This window comes from Rhinatrema bivittatum, chromosome 8, assembly GCF_901001135.1.
Source record: "Rhinatrema bivittatum chromosome 8, aRhiBiv1.1, whole genome shotgun sequence".
NCBI classification, from domain to species: domain Eukaryota; kingdom Metazoa; phylum Chordata; class Amphibia; order Gymnophiona; family Rhinatrematidae; genus Rhinatrema; species Rhinatrema bivittatum.
The window spans coordinates 119987737-120013090 of NC_042622.1; the positions used below are offsets into that span (position 1 = coordinate 119987737).

At 40.1% G+C, this 25354-nt stretch overlaps 1 protein-coding gene across 3 annotated transcripts in view; it reads right to left on the reverse strand.

Moving 5' to 3' along the window:
* Nucleotides 1–25354, reverse strand: part of RBM18 (RNA binding motif protein 18) — a 90653-nt gene that overhangs the window by 26137 nt on the left and 39162 nt on the right. For all 3 annotated transcript variants that reach the window (XR_003858423.1, XM_029614410.1, XM_029614411.1), the window contains exon 5: nt 11929–12014. Coding sequence is in view for 2 of the 3 variants with exons in the window: in XM_029614410.1 (XP_029470270.1) it covers nt 11929–12014 (86 nt within the window). In the remaining variant the exon portion in view is untranslated. The remainder of the gene's footprint in view (nt 1–11928; nt 12015–25354) is intronic.

Below are 25354 nucleotides of genomic sequence, written 5' to 3' on the forward strand. Positions count from 1 at the left end.
TTTCATAAAGACAAATTTTTTTTTGTTTTTTTTTATAAAAAATTGTTTAGGAGACCAATGATTACAAAAGAGTAGACTATTTTTATTTAAGTAGTTTTGTAACAAAGTGTTGGTACCACTAAACTACATCTGAGTGATACATACATGCATAGGGCTTAAAGTGTATGTTTGAAGGTCTTGCTAGGATAATTGGGCTTTATGATTCCATTTGATGTGGCTTTTTTCACTATATGATTTATTACCACAGTACATAAAGGCTATATTGTAATTTTCCTTTAGACTCAAAGCACACATCCATTCATCCTTCTGTATATAAAAGGCAGGATCGTGCTGAGGACTTCATTTTGAATTTCTCTCAGAGAATGTGTTTGTTCAGGCATCTCAAGTCGAGAATAGGCCAGAATCCCCTTGTTTTCTTGGGAACAAAGTAGTATCAGGAATAGAAACTCACAGTATGTTGAGATGCTGAGATTGTCACTAATTGCAGAAGAAGCAATTAGTCTTCCAGTCAAAGCTGTGGTAAATGAGATGGATCTGGAAGCAGCACCAAATGTGGGAGAGATGGAGGCTGGGCCAAATGCAACCAGTATCCAGACTGCACAATTTGGAGGACCCAGGGTCCTTGGTGATCTGACCCTCAGGAGAGTGTGAATCCAACAATTGGAATTCCCATATATAAACTGATGAATTAGTTTTATTACTTTATATTGTGCTCTCAGAGCAATAGGTGGCCAATGCAGGGCAGGTATAGTCACGCCTAGGAATTGTAGTTAATATCTGTGGAGTTTTGTACCAGTTGTAGGGGATGCAGAGCTTTAGAGGAAAGGCCTAAATATGGTGCATTACAATAGTCTAGTTTGCTCAAGATTAAAACTTGGAGAACAGTGAGGAACGCCTCAGGTTCTAAAAACAGTTGCAACTGTCTGATCACACAAAGTTTGCAAAAGGCAGATTTTATGACATACTTGATATGAGGGGTCAGTGGTATACTGTGGTCAATCACCCAGATTACTTTGACTGGAATGCTATGGATACTGAACTTAAGTGAGGATGGAAAGTTGCATGAAGGGAAACTACTAAGAATGATGATCTTTGTCTTAGTGATATTTGACATGAGTTTATTGTGAAATAACCATCACTGTATGTATGTACTGTAAACCTAGAACAGTTTAAAGGTCTCAGAACAGAAGATGAATATTGTACAAAATTGGATATCACTGGCATAAACTCTATAGTTTAAGCAGAGCCTTGCAAACATTTTACAGATTGGTTAATGATAAATATTGAATAAAGAAGCCGACAAGGCAGATCCTTGTGGGTTCTCCTGTTGGCACAGCATTCCAGTCAGAGCCCAGATTCCCCAATCAGATTTGCTGGGATCTACCTGATTAAAAAAAAACCAAAACAAAACCCAGAGAGAAGTGAACCATTTATCAATAGTTTGCTTAAATGTCATAGTAGGAATTCACGATCCAGTGTGTCAAAGGCGGCAGAGACATCTATAAGAACTAGAACAAATTCTATGCTGCTATTTAAGCCCTGGATCACTGTGTCAGAACTCGACAACAGCAAAGTTTCTTTATTATGCAGTCTTCTGTAACTGAACTGAAAATAATTATTGCATTTTCTTCTACAAAGTTTGTCTATTGGGTTAAAACTACCAATTCTATTATTTTTGCTAAGGTAGGTAAAGATGAGATTAGCCTATAAGTTGCTAACACATTCAAATTGATTGTAGGTTTTTTTTAAATCAAAGATCAAGCAGATGCTTGTTTCAGGCAACTGGGAAAGTCACCAGATGTGAAGGATAAATTAACGATGTCAGCTATTTTTTCACTGATATCCTCTCGTAAAAGTTTGGTTAATATAGTTGGAGCAAAGATTCTGATCAGTTGACCTCTATAGGTGATAGTGGGATTGAGGTATCACTGTAGCAATAATCGAAAGGAGAGACTAGAATGTATTTACATCTCTGACCAAGGAGATGGAAGAAAAACTTTTCACCAAGTCCTCTGGCCTGGCATAGCTGGTGGGACATTCTCTTCCGAGACCAGGATAGGCTCCTGCATGAGAACGGGCAGCCTATTAGAAGTAAGCGGCACTATGGAGGTCACTGGCTCTGCAGTCTCCAGGCGAGTCCTTCTGCCACTAGTCTAGGGGTGAATTTTCTGGTTATTGGCTGTAGCAGGAGCAACCTGACACTTTCTCTTGCAAATCTAGGATGGGCTGTGTAGAACTGTGTTGGCAAAGCAGCCTGATAAACTGAAGTCTGAGATGATGTGTCAGTGGCTTTGATGAGGTAGTGTTTGGGCATCTTTGATGCTTTGATATGCTTTGACAGGTCTTGTGAGATGCACACTGAGGAATCCAGCATAGGTCGACGATATTGTATCAGTTGCATTAGAGCTACGCTGTGGGTCTTTGCACTGTGCATTGCAAGATTGTGTGATACAGGATCCTGAACACCTGTAACCGTAGGGTAGATGCATAGGTATGCATTTAGGCCACATGCTTCTGTAGCTTTAAAGAATCAAGCACTGAATGCACCAGTATTTCCTGAATTGAGCACATCGATGCACCATGCATCAATTGTATCAGTGGAAGATGCAACATGTAAATCGGCATACTGTGTGAAGCCGATGCTGTTGGTGCATATGATGTCCGCTTTGACGGCGCCAATGCACCCCTCTTAGAATGTTTGTACTTTTTCAATGCAGGCTGTGATGGCTCCAGTGATTGATGCTGCTTTGGTCTATGATGCAGGGTGGTTGTTGGAACTCAACTCTATGGTTTCGGCCTGAGCAGACAGGTTTGTTTTTGAAGAGCTCCTGCTCAACTTCCTGGCGAGGCAGATGAGGTTACACTGTAGGACAAAAGACCTACTGCAACTCCAGAGAGATTTACTCAGTTCTTTGATGCAAAGCACCCTGGACCTCTGCAAGCACCGGGACATCTGTCCACAGCAAAGCAGTTTTTCTAGTCATGTTCCAGACCAAAGCATCGGTATTGTGATTCATGTGTGTTGGTGAGGGACATAATCTTTCTGCAGATACAACTTTTGAAACTGCTCACTGTAACTGATTTCTTCTTCTGTCCAGACATGGTGGAAGGAAAGGCCACACTTTGGTGATAAGATGATTATTTATTTTCTTAGTAGCACGAAAAATGCTATTGTGGGGCTTCAGAGGTAACAAGGCAACTTAAGAAAAATTGATTTGAAAAAGATTAAGGATTTTTACTGGAAAAAAAAAATAGGACAGACAGCATTATGCTTGGACAAAAATTACTGAAGAGACTGAGGAGGCAATGTCCAGTGGGAGCTCCCGTACATGCTCAGAGCTCAAAGCTCCGCCAGCTTACAGGGACAAGTCCATTTGGTGCCGTCAAATCATGTCACCCAAATATAATGGTTGATTCAGACTGTTTATCAATGGAAAAAGGTAGTTAATGTCAAAAGACAGAGAGGAATTATTACTGTAATTTACTGATTTGACATTAGAAATTCATGTCACCTTCATGCTTTTATTTGACCACCAATGAAGCTGACAGAGAAATTAGATTTATCATACTAGGTCAGACCAAAGGGTCCAGCAAGCCCAGTATCCTGGTTTCCAACAGTGACCAATCCAGGTCACAAGTACATGGCAGGATCCCAAAAGGTTAATAGATTCCATACTGCTTATCCGAGGGATAAGCAGTGGATTTCCCTAACTCCACCTTAATAATGGTTTATAGTCTTTTCTTCTAGGACCATTTTAAAAGCCAGCTACACTAACAGTTTTCTTAATTATGCATTGAATAAAAAAAAATATTTTCTTCTATTTGTCTAGTAACTTCATTGAATGTTCCCTAGTCTTTGTACTTTTTGAAAAATAACCGATGTGTGTTTACCCATTCCACTCCACTCATTTTATAGACCTCTCTCATATTTCCTCTCAGTGGTCTCTTCTCCAAACTGAACAGCCTCAGCCTTTTTAGCCTTTCTTCATAGGGGAATTGTTCCATCCCCTTTATCATTTTGGTTGCCGTTTTCTGTACCTTTTCTAATTCTGCTCTATCTTTTTTAAGATGCGGTGACCAGAACTCCACACAATACTCATGGTTCAGTCACACCAAGGAGTGATGGAGAGGCATTATTATATTCTCCATTCCTTTCCTGGTAAAGTAGCTTCACCAGAAAACCCCATTATAGCTATCACACAAAGGCACAGTCTATATTATAAATCTGTATTTCTATAGAACCTTTCACAAAAGCAAAAACTTGTAAGTGCTTATAAAACATGCAGCCACTCATATGCATAGCCTGGTAGCAACATTTTATCTCCTGCACTACATGAGGATATGGCTGGCCACCCCTACCCTCAAAAGGAGAAATTATGACTTACCTGCTAATTTCCTTTCCTTCTCTATACCATTGAGGAACATATGGGTTTAGTCCTTTCATCCAGCAGTTGGAAACAGAGTTCATTTTTTAATGACATCACTAGTACATATGTCACGCACAAAGCCAGTATAGTCAGTATACTACTGCCAAAACTAACACATAACTTCCAAAAACAATTCTCAAAATATAACCTTAAATAATCTTTAAAAAAAAAAAAAATTCTGAAAGTTCTGGAACTGCTTCTTTCTTTAAGAAAAAAATGCTCTCACTTTATAGCTATTTGCTTAAGACTTATGGCCAAAATTCTCAAAATATAATGAACTACTTAGAGGAAAATTTAAATAACTTTCGGTATTTAAAACTATCAAGTCTTCCTGGCTGGGTTTCCTGACTATGAAGCAGTAGTAAAGGAAATTTCAGGTAAGTCAATTTCTCTTTTCTTTTCCTTCTGCTCCACAAGTCAGGAACAGATGGGAAGTACCAATCCCACGTTCAAGACGATTGCTCCAAAAAAATTGCATCCTGCCTTGTGAGAACATACGATCTATAATGTTTCACAAATGGACTTAAAGTTGTCCATGTCGCCGTCTTACAGATATCAGTTTATTCATTCATATTTATATACCGTCGCTCTGCAGACAATCACGGTGGTTCATAAAATATATCAAACAATAGTTTCAAACAGCATTTACAAAATGTCACAATATTGCTATTGAAATTTAATACATAAAACCATTCTCCAGCACTGTAATTCAGTTTTACATGCTTTCTCCTAGCCAGCATATGCAAGACCAAAAAAAGCCATATTTTTAAATCTTTCTTGAACAGCTTTATATCTTTCTGAACATGTAGTTTGCCTGGCACTGAATTACATAGTCTGGGCCTGGCGAATGAAATCGCTCTCTCTCACCTCACTTAAATGAGCAGAATGCAGTGAAGGTATTTGTAGTAGACCCTTATTAGCTGACCTCAAATTTCACTGTGGAGTATATAAGTGCAGTGCTGCACTTAACCAGTCTGTATTATTATTGATCATATTGTGAAGTATGCATAATACTTTGTACTGAACTCTAAATTTGACGGGTAACCAATGTAAAGATTTTAGGATGGGTGTGATATGATATTTGTTATTGCCCGACAGAACCCTTGCAAGTAGCGTTTTGTAGTAACTGTAGGGGATGGATTGCATTTGCTGGCAAACCAAGTAATAATGAGCTGCAGTAATCAAATTCAGTGCATAGGATTTACTGCGCCCCTTTCTGCCCATGAAGCAGACTCCACTCGTCGAATGCACCCTCATTACATCAGCAGCTCTACGACCCTGTAACAAATAAGCAGAACATATACAGTAGCTTCTTTAAACCATCCTGCAACAGTAGCTTTAGAGGCCGCTTCACCCTTGGCGTGGGCCCCCAAACCACCCCTCAGACTTACGAAACTCACTCATTATTTCTAAATATTTTTGGAGACAGCATTTGACATCCAAGAAGTTTAGATTCCTCTTATCTCCTCTATGATCCTTGCCAAAAACTGATAGTACAATCCTCTGATTTAGATAAAAAACAGAAATCACCTTTGGCAAAACGGAACAGGTCTCAGAACCACAGAGTCTCTATGAAATCTCTATGAAATTTAAGAAAGGGTTCTTGGCAAGTCAAAGCCAGCAACGCTGACATTCTCCTTGCAGATGTGACTGATACCAAAAAGTTTTTAAAATTAAATCATTCAATGTTATCTGGCCTAAAGGCTAAAAACATTTTACAGCTAATGACCATAAAACTAAATTCAAACTCCACTGTGGAATTATTGTCCTAACTGGAGGGCGAATATGTTTTACCCCACTCAAAAAAGGTGAATATCCTTATTTGAGGCTATAAATAAACCCTTAACTCTACCTCAAACTTGATATTGCCATTACCTGTACCTTTAATGAATTTAAAGCTAAACCTTTTTCTAATCCCTTTTGTAAAAATGCAAGAATATCTTTAATTTGCGAATACCAAGATGAGTTTTGTACACAATAAATTCCAAACACTCAGCAGATTTGAATATATACCAACGACATTGATCTTTTCCTTGAATTTAAAATTGTTCTAATTACTGAAGCTGAATAAACCTTCTTGAACTGTGCCCTTTCAAGAGCCAGGCCATAAGTGAGCAGGGTTGTCCATCACATTCGGGCTCTGATGCAGGCGGCCCTTGACTCCTGGTAACTTTAATAGCTTAATCGACTAACAGCCTTTTAAAGTCTGCATACCAAGGCGCCTTTGGCCAATCTGGTGCCACCAGAACTACTCAAACTCCCTCCTTCTCTATCTTCTTTATTGTACACCCTATCAGGTGCCATGGAGGAAAAATGTACATCAGCTTCTTCTTTGGTTAAGACTGCACTAAAGCATCTATTGCTTTGCTTCTGAATTCTTTGTGCAGACTGAAAAACCTTTTTACCTTCTTGCTCCTTTGTGATGCTCTCAGGTCCATCTGATTCCCCCCCCCCCCCCCCCCCCATTTCTGTACTATATGTTAAGCCCAATGGCAGAGTTCCCATTCTCTTGGGTCTCTTGTATTTTTGCTTAAGAAATCTGCTTGTAGGTTGTCCTGATCCACAATGTGTGAACCTGATAAATGTGTCGGATTTCTTTCCATCCATGCAAACAGCAGAGCTGTTTCCTCTGCTGTACCCTGACTCCGGGTACCTCCCTGTTTGTTCACATATGCTACTGCCAATGCATTGTTGCAAAGTACTCTTACTGCTTTTCCCCTAATAAATGACTGAAAATGGAGTAATACTAGCCTTATGGTTCTTGCCTTTAAATGGTTTATGGACCACGTACTCTATTTTTGTCCAACAACCCTGATTGTACTGATCTTGGCAATGGGCACCCCCAACCTTTTAGACTGACATCTGTTAATAATATGCAATCTGGTTACTCCAGTGATATTCCCCCCTCTGCAGATTCAGCCTGATCATCCACCACCTTAAAAAAAAAAACCAAAACTTTCCCTTACTGAATATGACAGGGGTAATCGAATCTCATACTTCGAGATCGGGGCTTCCATCTTAACAGGGCTAGCTGCAGCAGACTCATGTGAGCTCTTTTCCACAGAACCAAATCAAAAGCAGGAAGCCACTGAACCGAGAAGCTGAAGACAGTCCCATGCTCTCGGAGCTGGCTGTTTTGAAAATTTCTCTACCTGCGACCGAATATTGAGAATTCTTTTTAAAGTCAAGGAAATCCAACCTGCTTCGGTACGGAATAGTGGCCCAAGGGTACTATTATTTGCAATGGCTTCAAGCTGCTTTTCCCAAAATCCATTATCCAACCTAAGCTCTGTGGTACTGATGTTACTCAACTTGTAACTCTTAACACTTCCTGCATAACATTTGCTTTTGATCAGTCAATCATCTAAATTGTGAAGACCATGATTCCCTCTTTCCTTAGAAAGGCTGCCACTACTACCATGACCTCTGTGATTGTTCTTGGTGCTGTCGCTAGGCCAAAAGGCAAAGCTTTGAACTGATAATGCTTTCCTATTATACAAAAACGGAGATTTTTGGCTGCCTTCCCTTATCAGAATATGAAAATAAGCTTTCTTCATGTCTAGAGACGTTAGGAACTCACCTCTTCTCACTGAGGAGCTTACTGAGTGGAGAGTTTCCATATGGAAATGAGGTACCTGCAAACTCCTGTTTAGCGCTTTGAAATCTAGGATTGGTCTGAAATATCGAGTAAGTGTCTTGCCCTTCCTCTCCGGCAGTACTAGGCATATAGCTTGTAGCATCATTAGCTTGTTTAGAGTTGTATGAATTGCACCTTTTCTGTTGTTTGTGCGAGGATAATCACAACATCTCCTTACAGGTCTGGCCACATCCTAGCATAAGCCATTCCTTATAATATCCAAGACTCATTGGTCTGGAGTTATGTGGATGCACTCAAATACTCTTGGAATCTGCCTTCGTTGCACATACTGTTGGAGGTTGAAGCACTTGAAGGGTCAGATCTTGGATCTCCTTGCTCCACAAAATGACTGCATTTTTCCTTCACCTCTTCCAGACGGGGGAAAATGCCTGCTAGGCCGTGCTTTCTGGCCTCCCTATATGGACTTCATTCCCTGAATACACGATAGCCAAACCTAAACCTATCCTCTCGTAGTCTTTGTTGTTCTGACTCACCTAAATTCTTGACTAGCCTTTCCAGCTCTTCACCAAACAGATGCCTACCCTTGAAAGGTAGTTTATACAGATGAGTCTTAGCCCATGCATCTGCTGCCTAGTGACAAAGTTCTTGCTCCTCCTGCAAATGTGAAAGATCTCAGATACCCATATCAGATTATATAGACCATCATTCATTCATTTCATTTTAAAACATTGTTATACTACAATTCATAATAAAATTACATTTAGACCATCAAATAGGCAGTCACAGATTCAATTTTGCATTCTTCTCTCCCTCAGGAAGCTATTGGATCCACGCAACAAGGTTCTCGCTACATAGCTGTTACAAATAGCTATCTGCAGTGCTAAAGAATTAGCTAAAAACTTATGGTTTTAAACTCAGCTTTTACCAGTTATCCAGAGGATCCTTCAGTGCAGCACCTCCTTCCACAGAATGGTGGTCTTTGTTACAGCCACCACCACAGCAATGATTGTAGGAAAATGAAACAATTTCTCCAGGGTTTCAGCTGGCAGAGAGTATAACATGCCATAGACCCTTAGATGTCTGTAACCAGAATCTGGGGTTTTCCATTCAGAAAACACCATCACCTCTATTTCAGGCTGTAAGGGAAAAGTTGTTACTTTTCACCTTCCCTTTAAAACTGGATCCCATTCAGGGGACTCCTCAACCTTATCTTCTGTAAGCCTTAAAACTGAAGAGACTTGCGCAATTAGGGCATCATCTCATCCCTATGAAAAGACCTTATCTGCATCTCTTCTTTCCCTCCTGAATAAATGTCCCCTTCCTCTAGGGACTTATAGCTACTTCCTGCATATTCTAATTCATCCTCCAAAATAGCAGAATGAGTTAGGCCTTCCTGATTTTAGGCAATCATCCCTCTTTCTATGACCTATTCTGACTGGGAATAATTTTCTTCAGATGTCAGCTTTGTCCTGTAAGGCTTGAAATGCCCAATATAAAAACTAGAAAAATTCTGGGGAATATAAATGCAGCAGATGTGCCTGTTCTCTCTGCAGAAATGCTTACATTCATATTTTTTTCAGGTAATAATCTCAAAAATAAATATAAATCGCCTTATTGTTCTTATAATATAGTTCTTATTAGTCTTATAGTTTTTATTTATATTTTAACAGCTATGAGTTTGTAATTTCTTTCTTTTAGCTGTTTTATCTTTTATGATTGAATTGTAATTTCCTCACTGTTTATTTATTTATATTGTTAACCGCTGTGAAGGCTTGCTGAGACAACGGTATATAAATGATAATAAACCTTAAACCTTATAGAGACCTACAGTGAACGCAATGATTTCAAAATTGCCACTGCATCCTCAACGACAGAATTCTCCACCGTAACTGCCTGCTGGAGTCACAGAGAGCTTTCCATGTCATCTGGAGGAGGCACCCCCGCTCACAAATCTTTTTTGTTTACTAAGACGATTTAAAATGTTCACTTTTGTCTGCGGTAGCGCAGCATACAGAGCAGCTGATGAGGAGCATTTATTCCCACAGACAGAACAATGTTTCACCCTTTTAGCCAGGGTAAGCTTTCCCTTTATGCCCCAAGCAAGAATGTTATCTTAATAAAGAGAAGGCTTTAAAATTTCAAATTGCTCTAGAAGAAATCCCTCCAGACAAGAGGCAGGGAGCTTTCACTTAGTAACTGGCACACTTCGCTGCAAGGCTTACTAGTTGCAGGAGCTTGGCCTTAACAAGAAAATTCAGCTCCCAAGGTAACCAGACCACACTGGTTCGAAAAAACAGCCACAAACAAGATTTCAGAAGTAAATAAGGGTGTGCCCATGCCAACTGTCTATCCAGAGGCTGGAGACATTGACTATACTGGTTCTGTGTGCGACATAGTGATGTCATTAAAAAAAAAAACAAAAAACCCCAAAAAACAAAAACTCATCTCCAACTGCTGGATGAAGGGACTAAACCCTTATGTTCCTGACTGGTGGAGGAAAAGGAATACAAATTTCTTAAAAATAAATGAGGAGCAGAACAAGAGATCCAGTGGTTGGAGGAGGAATTGCTATTTAAGGTAACACAGAAAAATGTGGCAATTTGGTATTCACACAAACCTCAACAGAATCACTCTCGCATTAAGATGTGGTTGATTGCCATTCTTAGTAAAGGAAGGGCAGCTTGCGTATGGCCACAGAGGCAAATGATTTTAGCAGGAAAATGGAATGATTTTGGCCAGATGTCAATTATTAATAGCTGGCACAATCACAATTGCCATGGTTTGTAAGTCAGTGCTGGAGTCTTGCCTCATGGAATCAGAGATTTGTCATTGCTCTATGGGGCATTTTACTTGTTTTATCTGTTTTTTTTTTTTATGGTAGTAGAGTGAGAGCATTTAGTACTAACTCGGTATATATACTTGAATTCTACCATTTACCCTTTACTTTGCGTTCTTGAGCAAGTCACATGAATGTCTTATGCTTAAATTTAGGTTGAAAACGCTTAAAGCAAAGATACTGTAGCTGAATTACCTTGTACAGTGCTGTGTAACCTGGCACATTATAAAATATGGAATACTACAGAAATGTAGTTGGGTCATATTAGCCACCTGAGGTGACATCTTCAAGGAGTTTTCGGTCTATTGAAGGTATAAGAATTGGTATTCAGTGAAAACCAAGTATGTGATGAGGCACTCTGTTTGTGTAGTACCTTCTTTCTAAAGAGGCTCACAACATACTTGTAGATTGCAAGTCTACTGAAATTAATAGTGTTACTCTATATACGCCATGCAAATTAACCTATGACTTTGATAAATGAAAGGTTTTATCCTATTCTGTGCCTGCAATCCCTTAGAAACAAGTTTATCACCTCTTTGGGGTGAGCAGGACGACATAACATTTCTGGGTCCGAAATTCATGTAGTTTTTCAAAAGGCTTGGGGGGGGGCGATGGAACAATGCTTTTATCATTATTTCCCAATTACAGCAGGATAAACTGAACTGCAGAGCAGTAATACGATTCTTCAGAGGCATAATAAGGACATGAAATTCTCTCACTGTTATCACATTAACAGATGCACTTTTTAGAGGCCTGGTGCCCAAAGAATTCATACAAATGATTGCTTCATTAATCAAAATGAACATTACCAGAAGAAACTGCCTGGAAAATCATTCAACAAAATGCTAATACATACAGTAGTACGCAGATATAAAGCCAAATTTATCACCGGCGTTTTCCCAGAGCACAGATTAGAAGAAACTTTGATAAGTCAAGGTCCTAGCCTATTGCTTTGCATAGGGTAAGAAGAGTAAAACTAGTACCTTAGGACGCCTACATATCCAGAGCACCAAAATGATGGACTTGTTTCCTGCTCGTTATATTTTGATTACAATGCAAGCTCTTACCTGAGATTAGACTGGGTGGGCTCAGTGCTGGAGGATGGCTCAAGACTGATTGGAAGCACTTTGTCATTCTTATTGTGATCATATCTCTGTTAAGTAACAAGAGAAGAAAAACTCAAAATGCTACCCAATTTTTAAATGTTGTGAAATACCTTGCATAAATATACCGCTACAGAACTAAAACACAGTATGAAATATTTTTTTACATACTAGTTCCAGTTCTAAGTTAATTTTGTTAATAAATAGAATTAAGGGTCAACAGCAAGCTGTAGATGATACCAGGATATCTGCTGAAAGGTAATGCTGAGACATCAAAATGCATTCTTTTTTTATTCAGAAATAAAAATCAGGTAAGTTGTAGGTATCTCTTTTCATTGGAGTAGCTTCATACATTTTTGACTAGCTTTCAAAAGCTATGCTTCCTTTAAAGGGTCAAGGAAAGCTAGTTGAAAACACATGATGTTATCCCAAATAAAAGATATCACCTACCCCTTATTTGTTGTCCTTGATTTCTACAAATTTGAGTACTAAGATGGTAACTGGACTTTTTATTTGAATAAAAATGTGAGGACCTGTCAAAAATGACAGGGGAAAAAGACATTTACACACATATATTCACTCCCACAACCTCCCTCCATCCTCGGGAATGCCCCTACTCTCAAAGGTTGGGGGTAAACACAAAGTTACACGGTGCACACACTTTTACAGTTTGTTTGTGGACACTTATTTCTACATATATTTGAACCAAACTAATATATGACTAAGGGGCTGTCAGTTTTAACTTTCTAAGCTCTCTATGTGCTGTCTTTCCATCAGTATAAGTCCAGTGGCATGGGTCATCCTCAATAACACTGGTCTACATTTGATAAAAAGTTTTCTGCTGACCTAATAATTTTTGCTGATTTTACCCAAATGAAAGGTGCTGGTTCCAAATATGAAGTAAAAAAATGTGCAATACGTCAAATTTTTTCACAAATGAGAAATGTTTGATTAAAGATTATAAAGTCGAATATCAAGGGTAATAAGAACTTCTGAAGAAGCGATAGCACGTAATATATTTGTTTCATGCAAAAAACGAGTCTATCGTCTAACCAAGAGAGCAATAGTTGTGTACATTTTAATTGTTAGGGAGAAATTCTCTCTTTTTGGATGCTCTGGAATAGTTATGATCAGGCTTGTCACACTGTAAACACCAGCAGTAGTCTGCCATCATGCTTGTGTTCCATCTGCCTTGATAACTATGTTACATGGTCTTGATGTCTTGGTGGAAGCGTTCTCCTTGTTCTTCACTCATAGCTCCAAGATTTGAGGGGAAGTAGTTCAGGTGGCTATCAAGAAAATGCAATTTGACACTCATGTTTGCACCTAGTTTTTGAAAAGCAAATCAACAAATTTTGAACTAAAAGGTTATAATTTTCGGCTCTGAAGTTGCCAAGAAAGTCTGTAATCACATCAGAAAAAGCTGACCAAGCATCCTTTTCTATGGTTTTCATGGTACTGAGGAATTCTCAGTCTTTGATTAGAAGCCTAATTTGTGGGCCATCAAATATGCCAGCTTTCAACTTCTCATGTGAAAGAGCAGGAAATTTGGTACACAGGTACTTGAAGCACTCTCCATCTTGATCCAAAGCCCTAACGAACTGTTTCATGAGTCCCAATTTTATATGCAATGGGGGGAGCAACACTTTGAGGATTAACAGCGTTTTGCGGAAAAACCAGACGTGACTGGAGGAAATGGATGTGATTTTTTGGATTCAGCATACTAAAATACATAAAGATCACATGTTATCTTGTAGTCAGCAAAATTGATGTAGACCAGGGTAATTTATGACTTAGATCCTGTTTAATTATCTAACATGGAATATAAGACTTTGCAGAACACTGGAATTTTATGCTTGTAATAGGTACTGAGCCTCAGAAAAAAAAAAAAGAAAGATAAACCTTACCCCAGAGTATAAACTGCAAGCTATTTGGCATTTTAAATAGTGTCATAATTTACTGAATGTACAGGGATCTTACAAACACAGGAATTACTGAAAATCAATACACAATTTCACAAGATATGGATGACGACATATATAAAAGTTCAATTTAAAATGAAAAACAGAAAAAAAAAAATTGTCACTACAAAAATACTGTTTTGAAGAGGACTATGGTTAAGCTGATCCATGTTTGGAAGCCTGCTTTCTCCTATGTACGGTCTTGACTTGAATGTTGAAGAGGAAATCCAAAGAACCAGGACTAACCACGATTCTTACTGCTCAGAAATAGTTCAAACCCAACTTCACACTGTTGGGCAAAACCCTATTCTCACTAAACAGAGCATCATGTTTCCTCTGAACCATTTTCTCTCCACTTTCATATTATGACCTATTTCAAGGACAAAAACTTCCCCGATATGAAACTGGAAGGAGGAAGGCTCAGAGGAAACATGGGGATAATATTTTTGCACTGACAGGGTGGATTATGCCTGGAACAGTCTATCAGAAGAGGTGGTGGAAACCTTTACCATTCCAACACAAATGCTGGTGGTGAGTAATACAGTCCCAAACACTTCATTCAGGTATATAAGTATTTAGTTTCATTTATTCAGAAATTGGCAACTCCATTGTTATAAAGCATAGTATTTCATGCACACGGGGTCCCCCGACACGGTCCCGTGTTTCGCCAGCGGCTGCGTCGGGAGGGATGCCCATAGATTTAAACAGGAAATTCTTTAGACGGAGTTCTTAAGTTCCTGGCATGGAGTGCCAGGAACTTAAGAACTCCGTCTAAAGAATTTCCTGTTTAAATCTATGGGCATCCCTCCCGACGCAGCCGCTGGCGAAACACGGGACCGTGTCGGGGGACCCCGTGTGCATGAAATACTATGCTTTATAACAATGGAGTTGCCAATTTCTGAATAAATGAAACTAAATACTTATATACCTGAATGAAGTGTTTGGGACTGTATTACTCACCACCAGCATTTGTGTTGGAATTATATATAACCAGTTTGAATGCTGGCCACGGCTCGGTTGTTTGTGGAAACCTTTACCATGACAGAAATCAAGCAGTGGTGGTAACAGAGTTGGGAAGTTACAGTATTGAAGAAATCAAGAGGTAAATACAGGAAGCAAGGTCATGGGGGTAGCCAAGTCTTTGTAAGGTGTCTTATCTTTTCTAGATTTTGGAAATCTTTTTGTACTTCAAGGATATCATTTTTATTGAGGTCATTGGTCCCCTACTCATGGCCACGGTTTGAGGACGCCAAGTCTAACTGCTCCACTCTCCGTTTTCCTTGATTTTGTATTACCTGCAAAGTTTTTCTCAGAATGCCTCATAAGCAGAAGGGCAAGGTGAGAGTTTACCCACTAGACTCACCTCGTCCTGTGGGACAGCGTTACATCACTGACTTTGCGACTCCTGGCTCTGTTGTGGGGGCACTGAGTGCTGCTGTGGAAGAACCGAGAGGAGCGGTTCTCTTGCCTGGCGAGATCACCTTAAGCCCGCCAGAGCCCCGAGGACCGCTGTGTAGCTCTCCACTCCGTGTTCGCGATGGAGTTGGGCTTTCCGACACAATAGCAGCTGGGCAAGTGCAGCGTGCTGGTTCCGTTGACCAGGCGGTAGCTGGGATAGCCCTGCCACTCCTGATAGCTGGTCGAGAAACTCCGGTGAGAGGGGTTGTTGGAGCAGGAGTTGAATCTCTGGGAACAGCGAGTGAAAGACCATGACAGGAGAGGTAGGCGATTCCCTTGGAGTTTGAGAAACCGGCGGAGATTACATTAGAATCCATTTGGGATCTAATCGTGGTCATGGCCCATACCCTTGAAGTCCAGTCTCAACAATTGGGCAACTATGAAAAGAAACTGGATTCAGTGGATAAAGAGCACACACAGAAATTACAAGACCATGCAAATCTTATACAAGATATATCTGGTAAATTAAGTCAGACTCAAGCGCTTAATACAACCCTTATGAAGGATTGCATAACATCACAAAGGAGACTTGGGTCTATAAAAAATTACCTTCGACATCTGAACGTTAGGATGGTTAATTTTCCTAAAGTATTAGGAGAACCAGTTCTGGTGACTTTCAAGCGATATGTGACTGAGACCCTACAGATCCCAACAGAGATGGTGCCTCCTGTAAAGAAAATACTCTTTCTGCCACCTAGAAAGAACCATCCCCAGATAATATCGGGGGAAACTAGGGATGAGTTTGCAAACTTAACACAATATTTGGAAAATTCAGACATGTAAGTCTCAGAAAGGGCAACCCTTTTTATTTCTTTTTTCACAGAATCGGAAATGGGGCGGTTGATGAAAGCGTATTTCAAAAATATCAATAATGTCTTTATGGGTGGGGTGGTGAGGGTCTTTCTGGACCTTTCGAGGTCCACCCAACAATGAAGAAAAATGTTTCTCACTATGCGCCCCGAGGCCTTGGCCAAGGGAGCAAGCTATCTATTACATTTTCCTTGCAAATGTTTTGTAAAATCAGCTGGAAATACATATATTTTCTTTATGCCCGAACAATTGAGACAGTTCTTAGATGGGGGGACATAGATCATGTTTAATCGGGGTAAAATAGAATGCAGAGTGTTTAAACGCCGTAATAGTTGTAATTGTGTTGCCTTAAATTCTCCTTTGTTATTTCCTCTCTCCTCTCCCCTCAAATTTCCAATGAAAAACTATAGAAAAAATGTTTCAAAAAGTATTATATACATGAGTGAATGTATGTATAATTTCTTAAATATTTTTGTTTCTGTATTTCCTTGCAAGGTTCTTCCTTGTCATGTATTTGAAAAACTTTATAAAGAATTTAAAAAAAAAAAAGAAAGAAAAATTCCTACTTTCTTCTTCAATAACTTGGACTATCTGGTTTGCATTTCTACTAGCTGAGGATCCTGGAAGGCATTTAACTGTTGTGTCGCCATCAAAATGTACTCCCAAACTGGTTCCTCTGATGACTCAGTTTCCCAGCAAAACCAGCTTTTTCTTATGACATCTGATTCTGTTGAAGGACTTCTGGGTGCATTGGGTGACTTCAAATCACTTCAAAATCTATTGCTGAGGTTTCTTCATTCTCCAATGCAGAAAAAGTATTATGTAAGGGTAATAGTGGGGAGGATGGGTGCCTCTTCATCACAGGTCTTACTCTACCACAGACCACTTGTTATCCAGTTGTTCCTGGGTTTTTGAATCCTGGATGACCGACATCTCTGTGGGTTGATGGACAGGATGCTGTAAAGTGGGAAAGGTGGATGTCTTTCACATGTCTTGTTCTACCAGAGCCCACTGTAAACTAAATTTTCCTGTGTTTCTTAAACCTCTGTGGGAGATGGACGAGAGATACCGGATGGTTCAAGGAAGGGGAGGTTAACTGAAACCTGGAAATTTCCTCCTTTAGATCAACCAGTTTCATTTTAATTGCAGACAGCTAAAGGCAAAAGGGACAACCTTTGATTCTCCAAATGATAGGCCTTGGGACATAAGCACCACAATTGTTGCATTGAATAAAAGACATTTTATTAAATTATCACCAATTCCTTAAAATCTTACAGCTAAGGTAAGGTAAAATGAAAGCTCTAGCAAAGATTTTTTTTTAATAGGTATTTCACATACAAACTAAAAGCATTAGTGCTAGCCAGTAAAGATTAATAGGTAGAATATGAAAACCAATTTTTACAAACAATATGACAGTTTAAGTTACTATTATCTGAACTGTAAGGAACTACTATGTAATGGGAGATGAAGTAATTGAAGCTCATTATCTAGGAGTGCCAAGGAAGACTATATAAGAAAAATAAACACAGGAGTGGGTGGGAACTAAACAGTTGAGATCCCTTGCAGGAAAATAACATTTTTTTCGGCTAGATTATAGCTACCTCACAAGAAAATAAGCCTTCTCAAAGGCACAAAATATTACAAAAATCAGACAAATACACTTAGCCCAGATATAAATAAGCAAATAATTTCAGATAGCTTGCAGCATAAGAAATACTTTCAGATAGCTTGTAGCCTCACAGGAAAACTGTCTGTGTGTCCCATGATGGCTGATAGGCATAATGGGCTGAAAAGCCCAAGCAAAGCTTGGAGAATAATCAGCAACAATAGCAGGATCTGAGACACCCTACAAGCCAAAGCACCAGACATAGCTGACAGCATCAAGAGTTTCATGAGATGAATGGCAACCCCTGAATAGATCACTAGCCCAACTCCTGAGCTGGGAGAAAAGTTAGGCTTGAAGCTCAACCACACTGCACTCTGTCAAGAGCAGGGTTATCCATCCTGTCTACAGGATCGGTCAGGTGAACAGGAAGACACTTTGGGCAGCCTAGTAAAGACAGAAAAGCTAAGGGGCAGTACTGGCCCGAGCCTGGTGAAAATATAGGGAAAACGTGGTATATCTTTTTCTGCAGGTAAAAGAAGCTATTTTAGCCAAAAGATCTTCATTCAAAAATTGGAAGAAGGATCCAACAGAAGAAAATAGGATAATGCATAAACGTTGGCAAGTTAAATGTAGGACATTGATAAGACAGGCTAAGAGAGAATTTGAAAAGAAGTTGGCCGTAGAGGCAAAAACTCACAGTAAAAACTTTTTAAAATATATCAGAAGCAAAAAGCCTGTGAGGTAGTCAGTTGGACCTTTAGATGATCGAGGAGTTAAAGGGGCACTTAGAGAAGATAAGGCCATCGCGGAAAGATTAAATGATTTCTTTTCTTCGGTGTTTACTGAAGAGGATGTTGGGGAGGTACCCATACTGGAGAAGGTTTTCATGGGTAATGATTCAGATGGACTGAACAAAATCACGGTGAACCTAGAAGATGTGGTAAACCTGATTGACAAACTGAAGAGTAGTAAATCACCTGGACTGGATGGTATACACCCCAGAGTTCTGAAGGAACTAAAAAATGAAATTTCAGACCTATTAGTAAAAATTTGTAACCTGTCATTAAAATCATCCATTGTACCTGAAGACTGGAGGATAGCTAATGTAACCCCCATATTTAAAAAGGGCTCCAGGGGCGATCCGGGAAACTACAGACCGGTTAGCCTGACTTCAGTGCCAGGAAAAATAGTGGAAAGTATTCTAAATATCAAAATCACAGAACATATAGAAAGACATGGTTTAATGGAACAAAGTCAGCATGGCTTTACCCAAGGCAAGTCTTGCCTCACAAATCTGCTTCACTTTTTTGAAGGAGTTAATAAACATGTGGATAAAGGTGAACTTGTAGATGTAGTGTACTTGGATTTTCAGAAGGCATTTGACAAAGTTCCTCATGAGAAGCTTCTAGGAAAATAAAAAGTCATGGGATAGGTGGCGATGTCCTTTCGTGGATTACAAACTGGCTAAAAAAAGACAGGAAACAGAGAGTAGGATTAAATGGACAAGTTTCTCAGTGGAAGGGAGTGGGCAGTGGAGTGCCTCAGGGATCTGTATTGGGACCCTTACTTTTCAATATATTTATAAATGATCTGAAAAGAAATACAACAAGTGAGGTAATCAAATTTGCAGATGATACAAAATTGTTCAGAGTAGTTAAATCACAAGCAGATTGTGATAAATTGCAGGAAGACCTTGTGAGGCTGGAAAATTGGGCATCAAAATGGCAGATGAAATTTAATGTGGACAAGTGCAAGGTGATGCATATAGGGAAAAATAACCCATGCTATAGTTACACAATGTTAGGTTCCATATTAGGTGCTACTACCCAAGAAAGAGATCTAGGCGTCATAGTTGATAACACATTGAAATCGTCTGTTCAGTGTGCTGCGGCAGTCAAAAAAAGCAAACAGAATGTTGGAAATTATTAGAAAGGGAATGGTGAATAAAACAGAAAGTGTCATAATGCCTCTGTATCGCTCCATGTTGAGACCCCACCTTGAATACTGTGTACAGTTCTGGTCGCCGCATCTCAAAAGAGATATAATTGCGATGGAGAAGGTACAGAGAAGGGCGACCAAAATGATAAAGGGAATGGAACAGCTCTCCTATGAGGAAAGACTAAAGAGGTTAGGACTTTTCAGCTTGGAGAAGAGACGGCTGAGGGGGGATATGATAGAGGTGTTTAAAATCATGAGAGGTCTAGAACGGGTAGATGTGAATCGGTTTTTTACTCTTTCAGATAATACACTGGGGACACTGTTGGTACACTGTCTTACAACAGTGTACCAACAGTGTCCCCAGTACTACTGGGGCTCTGGGTATGGTATGGTGCTGGGGGGTTTTCTACAGCATCACCCCCTCTATACCTAATAACACTCCAAGAGGCTGGACACATTCTTTGCAACTACGTTGGGAATGGCTCACCGTTTCCCTCATGGAATCACAGCAGTGAAGTCCATGGTGATCGACAATGCCCATGGTGCTCTGAGGTCATTCATGTGGCAACTGACCCAGTCCACTGGTGCCCACAGTGGTGATAGTGCCCATAGAGCTTTTGCGCTCACCAACAATGGATCACATCCAGGGTACCAGACGCGAGCCCATGGTTTTGACTTAGTCAACAGCCTGGCAGCACCAATAGAGACCCTGGTGCCTGAAGGCATCAATGGACTGTTGGTACCAAGGGCACCTACAGACAGATGCTCTGCAGCCCCGACATGGCCCTGACATGCCTCATCGGTGCCCAGAAGAACAGATGACTGGCACCGCCGCCATCAGCTGTTCCCCTCGGCTTACCTATCCATCAGAGGACATCAATGTTGCAAGCTCGATGGTGTCCCTCACCAACAGCTATGGCTGACGATAGCCTCGCTAGCATTCATTAACACCAATGGTGACTGAATAGAGATGGGACCTCAGATGCCTCCTAACCCCAGCGATTCAGGGACCCTGAGATCATCGGCATCCATGGTGCCTGACAGCCATAGGCCAGTGATGGGACAGCACAATGTCCCTCAGTCATCTATCAGGACACCACCAAGGCACCTCAAGGGAACTAGGCCACTATGCCGGTATGCCTTAGTGTACGAGGGTGCCCTGAGTAAAGGACGACCCCGGTGCTTGATCCATTCAAGGCTGATGTCCCTGCTGCTCGAGGGCTCCAGTGGCACTTGAGGGCTCCAAAGAGCCCTGTCGGTTGACGGCCTTGGGGATGACCAGGGCCCAGTGGCCTCCATGGTGGCCCTGCACCTCGAGGGCATTGGGGAGGCCACTAGTGCACCTAGACGGGATCGAGGGCATGGCATGACACCAAGACATCCATGGCATGGCATGGTACAGAGGAATCCGTGGAATGAATGGGTCTGCCACCTCGAAGCCCCAGGCGTTCAAATAACTCTGGTGCCTAGAGTCTAAAAATGCCTACAGCACGGAAGGCCCTTACATCATCGGGGTCGCCTCAGCACCTCTATGGCATCAAGGGTGACCATGGTGCTCAATGGCAGTCCTGGTCCCCGACGTGCTCCTGACACTGATGCATCAGATTAACTGTGCGTTGGTCACAGAAGTGCATGGGCAACAGTTACTGTGCATGGCACCAAAGGTGCAGTAGCAAGCTGCTTGCCCAGGCTCCTGCTCACCCTCTTTCCCAGGGAGACTGCACTGCCATCACTGGCAAGCAGGAGGGGGAGGCTACATCATCCAGGGCTCCTGCCCGTGGAGACTAGTTCTTGTATGGTCCTCGAGCTCTTCACTGTCTGACGTCTATCGATTCCGATCAGTCGGCATGGAACTCTGATGAGTCCCCAGGCTCAGCGACCTACATGGATCACCCACGGACTGCACTCAGTCAGTCCTGCCAGCACTGGACAAAAGGTACAAACACAGAACAAGGAGAGAACACAAACTAAACTGCAAGTGATATATATATATATATATATATGTATGTATGTATGTATATATATAGGGCTGATACAATAAACTTGCGTAGAAAGCGGACGCTGAACAGTCAGCACCCACTCTCTTAATGCGCCCCAGGCGCCCCCAAGGTGGGCGCCATGCAATATTTAAATGAGGGGGGTCGCTTTAGTAAGGAGCTTCCTTGTTAATGCGAACCCAATCGTTTTTCGTGATTGCTGTACGCCGGTCACGAAAACTGACACAGAGTTTATCGGCGTGTTTTCCTTACCACCGGATAGCCACAATTTGTTTTGTTTTTTTTTATTTCTTTTATTTTTCATCTTTTTTTGATGCGCACAGCTATTAACGACTGCTCCGGGCAGGCGTTAACAGATGACAGTTAAATGTGCGTCCGAGATGCACATTTTTTATTTTTTTTTGCAACGGGAGTGAATGCCTAATAGCCTCATTCACATGCATTTGCATGTGATGAGCGCTATTAGATTCACTCCACGTTGGACGCAAGTTGAATATGCACTAATCCCCTTATTGCATTAGGGGATTGATTAACACCTATTCTACCCGCGTCCGACTGCAGGTTAACAGTGCGCTCGGCTCAGCACACCATATTGGATCTTCTGTATTTATTGCATGGATTCTAATACTATTTTTGCCTATGGCTTTTTCAAACTGAGGCTATACTATACATACACACCCTTTCCAGAAAGGATTATCATCAGATTTTATAACTGATACGTCAACAGATTACAGGAACAATCTCTCTGTGTGCTCTTATCTTGGAATACAAGTCAGCAAGTCTTATTGTGACATTCTCTTGATTCAGCACATATCTATAATAGTGTTCCAAAGTTAGCATACCCTCTCAAAATGCATGTTTTCATGCTCTCTCTGATGAGCCTCTGAAAAACTGATTTAGCTGGTTCACAGGATAATACCCTTCTGCTCAACAGGAGATAAGGAAATAATTTTTAGCAAATATCAAATATATCATTCCTGAGATAAATTTAAATAATTTATACACAAACACTATCATACGGAAATGTTTTACATTTACGCTGCTCACAGCTAAGACACTAAGATTTTGGTGTTATTGTCAAAATTAATAATAGGATTTAACGGGAATACAGAACACATTTTATAAACACTTTTTTCCATTGCATGATTAACACCTGCTAGTGGCAAAGAGGAGTATAGCAGAATTAAATGCTCTTAAAATACAAAAATATGGTAAAGCCAACATTTGGAGAAAAGGAAATACTCCTGGCATTAGCAGTTGGGTTATCCAGATTGAACTAGACTGTTTTATATTGAAGGCAAAAAGCAAACTTCTTTGCGTATTGAAAAAAAAATTGCTTTCTTAAACAGATGTTTTAAATTGGTTATGGTAGTCTTCAGCCGAAGAGCAGAGTGCTGCAGCCAACCTGATCATAGATCCACATTTGTGACATGAGGTCAATGGATATTTGAGAGATCCATAAATTAAAGTTAATCTGTACTCTGGTGCTAGAAATTATGAGCTTTTAAACTGGAGTGTGAAGCTGCTTTCTGTACTTGTACATTATTACCAGAGAAGGTATTTGGGGCTGGGTTAGTAATCATCGGTGGTACTGCGGCTAAGTAGCAGCAGGGTACTGGCTTGTTTTTGTCTGTTTGTGATTGTTTAAATTTTTATGTAGGTTTTCTTGTAAACAGCTTTTATGATTTGTACTTGTTAAATGGTATATAGATCTATTAAATAAATAAATAAAAACTAGACAAACTTTACATTTTCCGCACTCTGATTGGCTGTGTACATTCCAGGCGCAGACAATACTATAATCTGTCATTTGTTTGGTATTTCAGTACAGAAAAATGAATATAAATTGAGTGCTGGTTCCTCAAGGTTCACCAAGCCCCGCATTCTGTTTCCAACAGGGATCAGTTCAGGTTACAAGTACGTGGCAGATCTTAAAAGTTAGATCTATTTCTTGTTGCTCATTCCTATGGCTTTCTTTATTCTACCTGGCTAATAATGTTTTATGGACCTTTCCTCCAGGAACTTGACTAAACTTTGTTAAACCTTGCTAGCTAGTCACCTTGACAACATCCTCTGGTAACAGATTCCACAGCTCGACTGTGAAAAAGTATTTTCTATGATTTGTTTTAAACCTACTGGTTGTTAGTTTCATGGAGTGTCCCCTTGTTAAAGACTTTGAAAGGATAAACAGTCCTTGAAATTTCCACTCCACTCACTCTTATGACTAACATGTCCCCTCTCAGCCATCTTTTTCCAAGCTGAAGAGTCCTAATCTGTGGGGCCTCATCATAGGGAAGCTGTTCATCCCCGTTATCATTTTTGTTGTCCTCATCTGCATCTTTTTCTAGTTCAGCCATGCCTTTTCTTGTAATGGGGAGGGGACGACCATAACTGCATAAAATCCTCACGTTGTGATTAAGAGGCAAGATATTATTCACCATTTTATTCTTCATTCCTAATGTTCTATTTGCTTTTTTATTTATTTATTTATTTATTTATAGATTTTTCTATACCGGGGTACGTAAATAACATCACCTCGGTTTACATTCAAACAGTAATTCAGCATTGCGCTTTACAATATAATATTTTTTGGGCCACTGCCACACAATGAGTTGATTTCAATATACTATCCACAAAGATTCCAGGGTCCTTACATGTCGAAACCTGGCCATGTTGGGTTTCTAGTGTTATATTGCAATATCTGTTTTATGTTAAAATATTAAAGGACTTTTATTTTAGCTCGAGTCCTTGTTTTAATGTATATTATTCTTCTCTTTGGATTGCTGTTATTGTTTTTAAATTTAAATGTGTTAATAATTTTTTTGTATTCCAAACCACTATTGGTCTACTGCTTTTAGCTCATTCACCTTTCTTTACATTTGTTGGACTTTGTCAAATGCCTTCTGAAAATCCAAATTCACCGTATCAACCTCTCACTTATCTACATATTTGCACCTCCAAAAACAAAAAACAACCCCCCCCTCCAAACAACCCACTAAAAGATTAGTAAGACAAGACTTCCCTTTGCTATAACCATGTTGACGCTTCTCTGTTAAGCCATGACTAGCTATTTGGCCAGTAATTTTAAGAATAGTTTCTACCATTTTGCCCAGCACCAACATCAGGCTCAGGCTCACCAGTCTACAGTTTCCCTGATCATCCCTGGAGCCCTTTTTGTTGTCCACTCTCCAGTCTTCAGGTATTGTGGATGTTTGAATTAGCATGAGTTTGAAACCTCTCTTTATGCCAATGGTTTCCCCAAGTACAAATGTCTAAATAGATATAAAACACAATGCATTACATACCTTGCAATAAGCCAGCCTCATTACAGCCTACTGGCTCACTTTAACATGACTTTTATAAATAACTAGAGTATTTATTATGAGTGCTACATCAACAGCCCTAAAAGTTAATACTGGTGAGACAAAAAAAACAAAAAACAAACAAAAAAAAAAATGCTATGAAGCCATACAGATAAATAAAAATGAATGCAAAGTCTCACACTTGCCATTAAGCAATCACAAATATTCTAAATTTTTGGTACACTGCAAATTTTGATAAACAAGAATAGTAATTATCTTTAGTAACTTTTCAGAAGCATTTGTGCTTGCTAAGCTTCT